General features: G+C 33.1%; 2 protein-coding genes across 8 annotated transcripts in view; both read right to left on the bottom strand.

Annotated features, from left to right (window-relative positions):
- The window catches only part of LOC127721327 (ankyrin-3-like), a 262,076-nt gene that overhangs the window by 77,028 nt on the left and 172,211 nt on the right, over window positions 1-12,837 (bottom strand). The gene's annotated exons all lie outside the window — the stretch shown is intronic.
- Window positions 11,111-11,935, bottom strand: LOC127722268 (ankyrin repeat domain-containing protein 29-like). Its single transcript, XM_052229161.1, has one exon. The coding sequence runs from the start codon at window positions 11,933-11,935 to the stop codon at window positions 11,111-11,113; it is 825 nt and encodes a 274-aa protein (XP_052085121.1).

The following is a 12,837-nucleotide window of genomic DNA, read 5'->3' as shown; positions in this document are numbered from 1 at the left end:
GAAGAAATGTATCATAGTACTCAACCCTTCTGTTGTTTATCATCTCAATTGAATAAATAAGATAACGTCAAGTGAAGAACGTAAAAATAAAGTCATTTCAATCAGAAAAAAGAACACTTGCCTTTTATATTTTAAAACCAGCTACAAACTTCAAAGTAGATTTCGTGCAAAATTGAAATATGCAGGAAAATATGAACTGAAACAGTCTCTAAATTAAGGTTATGTACACATTTTCAAAACGAAAACGAAGCGAACATAAATTGTGTTTCAAAACTACAAAAAAGGGAAACCTTAGAAAGTCCAGACACATGAATTTCACAACAAATAAATTATAATCTTTAAAAAACTCGATGACACAATTAAAGACAATGATTATGTTATGTATATAATTGTTTTGCTAAAAAAATATATTTCCATTCAAATTTTTTAACCAGAGTTTTTCATATGAATGATGCAAAATGTAAACAAGCAAACGTCTTTTTCTACTAGAAGATGAAAACGAACCCTAAAATGAAAATAAAAGAAAGTAGAGTATTATAATTTGATAGCCATTAATTATTAACAATACATTTTTTTGAAGTTATCAAAGTCGAATATACCATTACAGTGCTTTTACTTATAAATATGCAATTAATATAAAAAAGAAGATGTGGTATGTTTGCTAATGAGACAACTCTCCACAAGAGACCAAATGACACAGAAATTAACAACTTTAGGTCACCGTACGGCCATCAACAATGAGCAGAACCCATACCGCAAAGTCAGCTATAAAAGGCCCCGACAAATGTAAAACAATTCAAACAAGGAAACTAACGGCCTAATTTATGTTAAAAAAAGAACATTTTTAATAGATATTCGAATAAACAAATAAAAGAAAAGGCGTTCATAGAATCAATATATCCTGACATTTACAAACAATTTACAGAAATACTTTTATTTGGATGAACAATGTAATTTCAGTTTAAGTAAATAATGATATGTTATTAGACAAGGGATCTTCCGGACTTCTAAACTTCCTGATTAGCCGAACATGACACTACATGGCTACTTGCATTAACGTGTGTCTGACATGGTAAGCTCTTTATATAACATTTGTACTACATGGCTTTTCGTATTGATGTTTGTTCGTGATGATGAGCTTTACGATGCCTTATACATGGCTACTTGAATTGACGTGTGTCCGTCATTTTGAGCTTTTAGTGGTACTGTATAGCTACTACGTGTCTAATTAAAGATAAACTTTAAATTGTGCTATACATGGCTGAGCACGTTGAAATTTGTCCTTCATGATAAGCTCTACACGGCACTATACACGGGTGCTCCCATTGCCGGCTGTCCGTCATTATGAGCTATAATTGGCACTATACATGGAAGCTCGCATTGACATTCCTCGCTCATATCTGTCCTGCTGAGGTCTACATGGCACTGTATGGCTATTAGTATTGACGTTTGTCTGTCCCGGTCAGCTCAAGATCACATTACACGGGGCTAATCGCATTGATGTTTGTCCGTCCTGGTGAGATCTATGATGCACTATAGATGGCTGCTATCATTGATGTTTATGCTTCGAGATTAGCTCTACTTGTCACTATACATGGCAGCTCGCATTGACATTCCTCGCTTATGTCTGTTCTGCTGAGGTCTACATGGCACTGTATGGCTATTGGTATTTACGTTTGGCTGTCCTGGTCAGCTCAACATGACATCACACGGGGCTAATCGCATTGATGTTTGTCCGTCCTGATGAGATCTACGATGCACTATAGATGGCTGCCATCATTGATGTTTATGCGTCAAAATTAGCTCTACATGGTACTATACAGGGCTTCTCGCATTGCCGTTTGTACGTCATGCTGAGGTTTACATGGGACTATACAAGGCTGTTTGCATCGACTTGTGTTCGTCATATATAGGTATAAATGGCTCTACGAGACTAAACATTAGACATTTGTACGTCATGATGAGCTTTAAATTCCACTACATGACTACCGGTATTGACGTTGTATACGTCATAGTGAGCTAAACAAGTCATTATAAATCATGGGTATTTTCATTAAAGTTATTCCGTCATGGTAAGCTTTACATGACACTGTATATCTACTCGTGGATACATTTGTCTGCCATGATGAGTTTTATATGGCACTTTATGGCTACTTGTATCGCATTTATCATTACACTACATGGCAATCGGCATTGACGTGTGTATGTCTACGAGAGCTCTTCATGACATTATATGGCTAGTTGCATGTTCGTTCGTCTGCCATGAGTTTAACATACAATTACATGGCTACTTGCATTTACGTGTGTCGTCATTGCAAGCTCAACCTGTCGTTTGCCCGTCATAGTGAAATCTTTATTACAAACAGCTGCATGGTAAATGTTAATGACGTTTGTCTGTCATGGTAAGCTTAACATGGCGTTTATTTGTCAAAGTGAGCACTTGGTCTTGACTACATATCACTACATGGCTACCGGTATTGACGTTTATTCGACATGATGAGCTCCTCACTTCATGTCAACGTTCATTAATATTTGGGAAAGGTAATCACAACAGGGCTACTCGCATTGAAAGTTTGCTCAATTGATGTACTTTTACTCTTGTTTATAGGGGCAATTTCAAAAGATCTGGTAAAAAATTAGACGAACTAGCTCAATGTAAAACGTACAAACAGGAGTTTTCAAATGGATGATAAGCTACTGACATATTCATTAGTTAATGATCTGAAAAAAATCAATGTACATAGACTGATTATTATTTTATCGTACATGATTTGATTTTTTTCGTATTGACTTAAGTTTTTGTTTTCCTTCTTTGTAATGGAAGACGGTATCTTATCTTATCACGAGATCGTCAGGAGATTAATTAGGGATTTATTGTCATATTAAACCTCTGACCTGAAGATGAGGGTGATGTCTCTTCACTCGATTGTTATGGAAGCAGTGGCGGACTGACTATTACATTACACCTCTGAATTGAAGTGGGCGGGTGATGTCTCTTCACTCGATTGTCAGGGAAGCAGTGGCGGACACTGTCTATTACATTACACCTCTGAATTGTAATGGGCGGGTGGTGTCACTTCACTTGATTGTCATGGAAGCATTGGCGGACAGACTATTACATTACACCTCTGAATTGTAGTGGGCGGGTGGTGTCTTTTCACCCGATCTTCATGGAAGCAGTGGCGGACTGAATATAACATCACATTTCTGAATTGTAGTAGGCGGGTAATGTCTCTACACTCGATCGTCATGGAAGCAATGGCGGACTGACTATAACATTACACCTCTGAATTGTAGTGGGCGGTTGGTGTATCTTCACCCGATCGTCATAAAACAGTGGCGGACTGAATATAACATTACACCTCTGTATTGCAGTTGGCGGGTGGTGTCTCTACACTCGATTGTCAAGGAAGCAGTGGCGGACTGACTTATAAATTATACCTGTGAATTGTAATGAGCGGGTGATGTCTTTTCACTCGATTGTCATGTAAACAGTGGCAGACTGACTTTTACATTACATCTCTGAATTGTAGTTGGGGGGGGGGGGGGTGTCTCTTCGCCCGATCGTCATGTGAATGATAAGAATTGACCGCCACACTAAAACCCTGACTTGTATAAAGTGGAGGATTATGTCTTTTCACCCGATTGTCATGGATTAATTGTTTTGTTTTTGTTTTCCATCTTGTAAGGGGAGGGCGGTATCTTTTCACGCGATCGTCATGGCATTAATTGTGGATTGACTGTCGCATTAGATCACTGACTTGTAAAATGAGGTACGTGACTTTTCATACGATCGTCAGGGACACACTTGAGGATGCACAGTCATATTACGCTCCAGACTTTTCAGGGATGGCGGTATCTAACTAAACGATCGTCATTGGGACAATTGTCGATTGACTGTCACCTCATACCTCTGACTTGAAGTTGGAGGGTGGTGTTTCTATTCATGATCTTCATAGGAACAATTGAAGATTGACTATCACCTTACAGGCTTAACTTCCAGTGCGAGAGACATGTCCTTTCAGAAGATCGTCATGAAAATACTAGTTATTGGGATTTGATTGTCACATTACACTCCTGACTTTTAGGGGAAGGGTGGTATCTCTTCCCACGATCGTCTTATAAACAATATATTGATTATGAATGTTTGTCAAATTACGCTCCTGACTTGTAGAAGAAGGGTGATAATTCTTCAGACGATCGTCGGAGGAACAATTGGTGATTGACTGTCGCATTACATTCTGACTTTTAGAAGTAGAGTGGTATCTCTTCACTCGATCGTCATATAAACAATATATTGATTATGAATGTTTGTCAAATTAGACACCTGACGTGTAGAGGAAGGGCGATATCTCTACAGACGATCGTCGGAGAAACAATTTGGGATTGACTGTCACATTACACTGACTTTTAGACGAAAGGCGAATTCTCAACATACGATCGTCAGGGGAACAATTTGAAATTGACTTTTAAAGAAAACTTCTGACTTCCAGAGGGAGGGTGGCATATCTCCATACAATATTCATTGGATCAATTAGGCATTGAATGTCAAAATTCACTCGACTTGGAATTAAAAAAAAATAGAAAGACTCCCTAAAAACCCTATCAGCCTTTAAACTGTATTGAGAAAATACAGAAATTGGTTAGATAACTGGGTCTCCTCTCTAACAGACACTGACTTACAGTACCAAACATCTATGTCAATTGTCTCTTTGTCATACAACGTTTTTTTTATTTTGATTTGACAAGGATGAAGTATACCTTAGTATGCACTTTGACCTTCATCCCTTGGTTCACTGTAGGGGTTAGGATAGCTGACATATAATAAAGTTGGTTGTTTACTGGAGGATGATCGAGGTTGGGCCAGACTGTGGTGCTTATTATTAAATATATCACAACACACACATTCTCCATTGTAAATGTTTATTATTTCAACATCCAAATATATACATATGTACAATCAATAAAAACAATGTAAGATATTCGGAATCCTTTAGCTTTATTAATGTATTACCAATGAATCATTTGCCCGCTAACTCCTACTTTTCTTTTCAAAATTTTATTGCATATAGTTTAAAAGGCCATATTTGAAAATCTTATAAAATCCTATATATTTATTTTCATAGTTTTTGAAAAGAAAATGGTTCCAATGTAAAATGTATGAAAAATCTAGTGAGAATCATTTTCCGCCACATTTTCAATTGATAATATATCTAAAAAACTAGGATACGGACTTCTCAATTTTTTTTTTTATTTTTGAAATCCCTTATGTATATTTTATCAATTATTAACAGTCTTTTAAAAAGCTTGTTACTTGGAAATAAAGGAGTGAACATCCTTCAAAAAGTCTTAGTTTCATTTTTTCTTTCATTTTCATAGAACTTCTTTTATATAAGCATGATAATGTCATTATGTAGTTCCTAGTCCAATATCTAATTTCTTAATCATCCCCTTTACAATGCCTTAGATTCAAATCTCCTTTTTTACAAACTTTCTGGCTTCTTTTATATTGTTTTACCTGACAATTACGAATTGAATGACCATGATGACTACCCAATTAGGTTTAGCATGTTCAGTTCTTCATCAGAAAAGGTTGGACTATTTCTTTTTTAATCCCACTATTTACAACATGAAATCTTGTGGGTTACCAAACATTACTTTCAAACTACATATCACATAATTAAAATATTTTTACTTAATCCTGTTTTTTATTATTGTTTTTTCCTAACAATTATGAAATAAATGATACCCAAATAAAATTTAGTTTATCTTCTTGGACTATCCCTTTTTAAATTTCACTATTTACAGCATGAAATCGTATGGATTACCAAACATTACTTCAAACATTACATTACACAATCAATACATTTGTACTTAAACTACAATGGAAATAACACATTTGACTTAAAGGTTTTTCTTCAATTTATCAAACAAATAATTTCAAAATTAATGTTCAAGACGTACTCTTGGATGATTATAATTACAGAAAAATAATTGAACCCTTAATCTCAGACATTAAACAAAAATCTGAGTTTGACAGTTTGCAAAAAGAGTAAAAACTGTCGCATAAATTTCTTTAGAATAACACTGAAATCTAAAAAAAAAAAATCATGAGTAAAAACTGTCGCATAGATTTTTAACTGATTCTAGAAAATTAAGCTAAAATCTAAAAAGGTAAAGTATTCTAAATATCGTGAACTTTCATAATTAACATAAACAAGCATTTATCTAAGGGAGATAATTTCAAAATACATTGCCAGAAAAAGTATGTCACTATTCACTGGTGATATCTATATTGAAAATAAATGAACAGAAGGAATAAAAAAAACATTTATTATATAATATAAAACTAACAAATATTTCTATTCTGGTTATTTTTCTGATAAGAAAAATAATTTTGTATTACAAATATTAACAATATATACCTTTCATAACAATACAAAATAGTAACAATCAGCATATATTATTCATAATTAACACATAAGTAATAATCATTTTATATTTTACAGTCAAAGAAATCATTTTTTTCATAGTTTTGAAAGATAAAATATCAATGTTAAATGTATAAAGGAACTAGAGGGAATCATTCCCCATAAAATTCTCAACAGCTTATATCACGAAAACGAGGCCAAGCACTTTGTTCTGCTTTTTCAGTTCTATTATTTGAATATACTGTCTTACTATAACTGTCTTACAGTATTTGCAAAAGCTATTTATTTAAACAGTGGAGCTAACATCCTTAATACAAATGAACATGACTTTTTTGTGATAGACAAACTATCCTTTATAGCTTGCTATTCAATGTGAGCCAAGGCTCCGTGTTGAATATAAAAAAGAAGATGTGGTATGATTGCCGATGAGACAACTATCCACAAGAGACAAAATGACACAGAAATTAACAATTATAGGTCACCGTACGGTCTTCAACAATGAGCAAAGCCCATACCGCACAGTCAGCTAAAAAAAGCCCCGAAAAGACAATGTAAAACAATTCAAACGAGAAAACTAACGGCCTAATTTATGTACAAAAAATGAACGAAAAACAAATATGTAACACATAAAAAAACGACAACCACTGAATCACAGGCTCCTGACTTGGGACAGGCACATACATACAGAAAGTGGCGGGGTTAAACATGTTAGCGGGATCCCAACCCTCCCCTAACCTGGGACAGTGGTGTAACAGTACAACATAAGAACGAACTATAAAAATCAGTTGAAAGAGTCTTAACTCGTCAGATGGATAAAAATACAAATAATACAAATACAAGTGGACGTAGACCGTCCGTACTTTGACATATAATAGTTTACTTTAACAAATTATGACTTGGATGAGAGAGTTGTCTCATTGGTACTCATACCACATCTTCTTATATCTATATACAGTGTAAAGTCATAACAATGTATATACAAGTAACATATAAAGTTCTGTAGAACTTTTAACAGATCAATATAACTAGTTCTTTTACATATTTCTCAATTATAAAAATCCTAAATCTGTGACACGAATCAAATAACAATTCTAAGAACTTCAGTTTTACTAAAGGAACCCTTTTTTATGACAGCAAAATCTGTAAACTTAAGGATGTTCGCTCGCCATATTTTATGCTTTTTTGGAAGATTTTCGGAATCCTTTCGTTTTATCTATTTAAACGCCATTAAATATTTTTCACTCTTTTTACTCATTTTTATTTTCAGTAATCTTTTACACACAAGATAAGACGTCATTTGTAAATGTCTAATCAAATCCGAGTTATTTTCTAATATGTTTTGAGAAATAAAACTAGGAAATTATAATGCTATGAAAAATCAAGAGAGAACTTTTTCCGCCATATTTTCAGAAACTTGCTTCTCTTAAACCAGCACACAAACCTCGCACTTTAATTTCCTTTGTGAATCTTATATTATTATTCACCAGTGTTATGCAAAGCTTATTATTTTGAAACTGAGTAGCGAACATCTTTAATAAACGTCAGTTTTAATATGTACATAATGTAGAGAAGTAAATAGGAATCTATATTGATAGAAAAAAATGGGTAAAATGACAAAATGAAAACATATCCCTACCACACACTCCATTTACATGATTTAGTAAATCATATAACAAGACAAGTAATGATAGCAAAATTTGTAAGCTTTATGTAAATGAGTTTTATGTACAAAATTTAGAGTAGAAAAACAGAAAGCAACATTGATAGCTAAAAAAAAAACAAACAAATTATCATAAATTGACAATATGAAAAAAATAGTACTACCACACGCTCCATTTAACAAATAATCCAATAAAAGAAAAATCTGTGAACATAATACATATTATGTACAATAGGTAGAATAGAAAAAAACATTGATAGTAGCAAAACAATAAATAAATCATTAAATGACACTATGAAAAAAAGAGTAATTTCACACGCTCCATTCAGTAAATAATCCAACAACACAAGTGATGAAAGCAAAATATGTAAACTTAATCAATACGAGTATTATGCACAAAATATAGAATAGTAAAAAATATTGAAAGAAAAAAAAAAAACAATTAAAGAAATTAGAATGCTACCACACCCTCCAGTTAGTTATAAATTCAATTAGCTTAATCGTGAGTTTTAATATGTACATAATGTAGAGAAGTAAATAGTAATCAATATTGATAGCAAAGAAATTAATAAAATGACAAATTGAAAACAAATACCTTTCACACGCTCCATTTAGTAGATAATCTATCAACACAAGTAATGATAGCAAAATGTGTAAGCTTAGTTTACATGAGTTTTATGTACAAAATCTAGAGTATAAAAACAGAAAGCAACATTGATAGCTACAAAAAACAAAACAAATTATCATAATATGAAAATATGAAAAAAATAGTACTACCACACTCTCCATTAAACAAATAATCCAAAAACACAAGTAATGATAAAAAAGATATGTAACCTTAATCAAGATGAGTATTTTGTACAAAATGTAGAGAGAAAAAATACCAATTATTGTTAAATGACAATATGAAAAAAGAGTCCTATCACACGACCTATCTAGTAAATAATCCAACAACACAAGTAATGTTAGCAAAATTTGTAAACTTAATTTACATGAGTATTATGTACAAAATCCAGAGTTAAAAAACAGAAATCTACATTGATAGCAAAAAAAAAAAACAAAAACAAAAAACAAATTATCATAAAATGACATTATGTAAAAAGACTTCTACCACACCTGCATTTAATCAATAATCCAACAACACAAGTAATAAAACCAAATAATATTAACTTGAATACATATTATGTAAAGAATACAGCATATCAAAATTAGATATGTCTCGTCTGTTCTTGATGATAAAATCAAGACAAAAGAAATGTGACTTTAGAAAATTATGACAATTTTAGCTAAAAGTAATGATAGAATAAAAATGTTTACTGAGTGTCTTACATATAAAAATAAGAAGATGTGGTACGATTGCCAATGAGACAACTCTCCATCAGACACCAAACGAAGACGAATGTAAGCAACTATAGCTCACCATACAGCCTTCAACAATGAGCAAAACCCATACCGCAAAGTAATCTTTGTAAGGCCCCGAAATGACAAAATAATGTTAAAACAATTCAAACGAGAGACTACATGTAACGGTCTGATATATGTACCAAACAATAAACGAAAAACAAATATGATATACAACAACACACGACAACCACTGAATTACAGTTATAACAAATAAGTCTATTCTGTTCCTGTTGATAAAATCAAGACTGAACACAACTAAGTAATGAAAAAATTACGATCTTGTCTAAGTGTGGTACATATAAAAATACGAAGATGTGGTATGATTGCCAATGAGATAACTCTCCACCAGCATGACCAGAGACCAAATGACGTATACGGTATGCAAATATAGGTCACCATACAGCCTCTTACAATGAATAATCCCATACTGCATAGTAAGCAACAAAAAAGAAAGACCACCCCTGATTTATAGTTGAATTCATTGGCATCAACAGAATGGGTTTGCTTTATGTGATTTTAGGAAACATAAGAGAATAACAATGAGAGTATTGTGGAACAGTTATATTATACACAAAACTAAAACAAATAAGTGATATCATTGTAATGTTTACTGAGTGTGAAACAGTTATATTCATTGGCACGAACAGAATGGTTTTACTGCACAATCAATGAAATATGCATCTTCTGTTCCTGGTAATGAAAGAAATGTGGCTTAAGAAAACAACGAAGAAACTAAAACAAACAAATAAGTAATGATAGCATTGAAATGTTAACCGAGTGTGATACAGTAATGTTCATTCGCATCAACAGACTGGTTTCACTGAACATCAAACTGTTCTGTTTCTGGTATTCAAACATGTCAAATCAAGACGAAAAAAATGTGATTGAAAAAAACAATGGAAAAACTAAAACAAATAAGTAATGATAGCATTGCAATGTTTACTGAGTATGGTACAGTTATATTCGTTGACATCAACGGAATAGTTTTGCTGTACATCAAAATTAAATATGTCTCTTCTGTTCTAAGTGATGAAATCAAGACGAAAGAAATGTGACTGTAGAAAACAATGAAGAAACTACAAAAAAAAAACTAATAAGGATAGAATTACAATGTTTACTAAGTGTTGTACAGTAATATTCATTGGCAACATCACAATGGTGTTACTTCACATCAAAATCAAATATGTCTCTTCTGTTCCTGATGGAAAAATCAAGAAATATCTATGTGAAGGGAGGCTATGCTACGTGTGTCCTGTAACCATGGTTACATAAGGGACATTAGTAATGAGGTGGATAGTAGTAGATATCAGACAGAGACAACAGTAATGGGATGAAAAACAGTGGATATCAAACAGAGACAGAAATAATGGGATGAAAAGCAGAAGATATCTAACACAAACAGATATAATGGGATAAATAACAGGAGATATCAGACAGAGACAGAAATAATGGGATGAATATTAGTATATATCTAACAGAGACAGAAGTAATGGGATGAAAAGCAATAGATACAGACACAGACAGAGTTATTGGGATAAAAATAAATAGACATCAAACAGAAAAAGAAGTAATGGATGATGATTAGCAATAGATAACAAATAGAACAACAAGATATTTAAAAAAGACCATCATCAAAAAAGATCAACTCTGGGGATTTTTTTTCTGACAGTAATCTTACTATATCAGTATGTCCTTGCTGACTTGCTATGCTCAGAGGACTAAGACCATCATTGCGACAAAGATCAACGTTAGGGTTCATCTCTAACAACAACTTTACTATATCAGTATGTCCATTCTGACTTGCCATGAACAGAGAACTACAGCCATCATTGTCACATCGATCAATACCAGCATTCCTCTCTAACAACAGCATTACTATATCAGTATGCCCATTCTCACTTGCCATGTACAAAGGACTACCGCCTGTATTGTAACATAGATTAACGTCAGAATTCCTCTCTAACAACAACTTTACTATATCAGTATGTCCAATCTGACTTGCCATGCACAGAGGACTGCAGCCATTTGTGTTACGTAGATCAACGTTAGAATTCCTCTTTAACAACAACTTTACTATATCAGTATGTCCATTCTGACTGGCCATGAACAATGCACTACAGCCATTTTTGTTACATAGGTTTATATCAGCATTCCTCTCTAACAACATTATTACTATATCAGTATGTCCTTCCTCACTTGCCATCATCAGTCCAGAAACCCCATCGTCTCGACATTGATTCACATCCACATCATTCTGTAACATCCACTGTACCATATCAGTATACCCATTATGACAAGGTATTATCAGTGGAGTAGTTCCTGATCCATGATGCTCTTTTGGTAACACTGTATCCTTGGTATTGGCTAATGTGACTTGCTGTGATTTGTCCAGCTGTTTTAAGTTCTGTAATAACTGTTGTCGAAATAATGGTACTTCCATATTATTGTTACGGAATATAACTCTCACTTTTCCAGTTGACCAGTCCTTTATAAACCTTTTTAAATATGATTCTAAATAATCACCAGGAATTTCAATACTAGTAATGAACTCTATTTTACTGTTCTTGGCATCTGGTGATTGTCTCCAAATAAAACGTACATGTATTAAATCAATATCACCATGGTCTATTAAACATTCAATCATTTTCTGACCAAAGTAATGAGCAAGAAAGTCAAACAATTTATCATGTATAGTTCTATAAATACCATTCTGTTTATAAACTAATGTGCCATCTAGAGTGAGAAGGGCCTCTTTAAGTTCTGCCTTGGAAGTACCTCTGTTCAATCTACAAGCCTCACATGTGTCTTCTATGAAACATCGTTGTTCATCTGTCACTTTACCCTGGAACCATTTTTCTGTCAGTTCATTATTGAATAGAACTAGTAAAACTAGACTGCATATTTTATAGTTCCCTTCATCACCATACCTACTTAAACTGTCTAGTTCATTTTGATAGACAATACATGGGTTTTTGAAAAATTCTTTAACATCACCATGTTTCCCCCCATGATATAAATAGCATAAAAGTGGAAAGAATTCAATATTTTGTGATAACTTATCAATGTTGTCCAAGCTTGAACCAATATATTTGTTTGCCATAATATTCTTTTCTACAGATGTAAGGCATAACTTATCTGACATTAAATTACATTCACTGAATTTAAAAGGTATTAATATATTAAACTTATCATCTCTATAGACTTGTTACCTACAAGATACAATAATCTTACAACATGTGTCTGCAATAATTGTGTCTATCACAGGTAACAGTTGTTTCCAACTTTCAATTTGTTGTTGGTTGGCAGTAAAATTTCCACAAATATCGTCCACAATGAAGACAG

The sequence above is a fragment of the Mytilus californianus genome, unplaced genomic scaffold, assembly GCF_021869535.1.
Source record: "Mytilus californianus isolate M0D057914Y unplaced genomic scaffold, xbMytCali1.0.p SCAF_12, whole genome shotgun sequence".
NCBI lineage: Eukaryota > Metazoa > Mollusca > Bivalvia > Mytilida > Mytilidae > Mytilus > Mytilus californianus.
The sequence above is the reverse complement of the archived record's forward strand: the minus strand, read 5'-3'. Positions and strand labels throughout refer to the sequence as shown.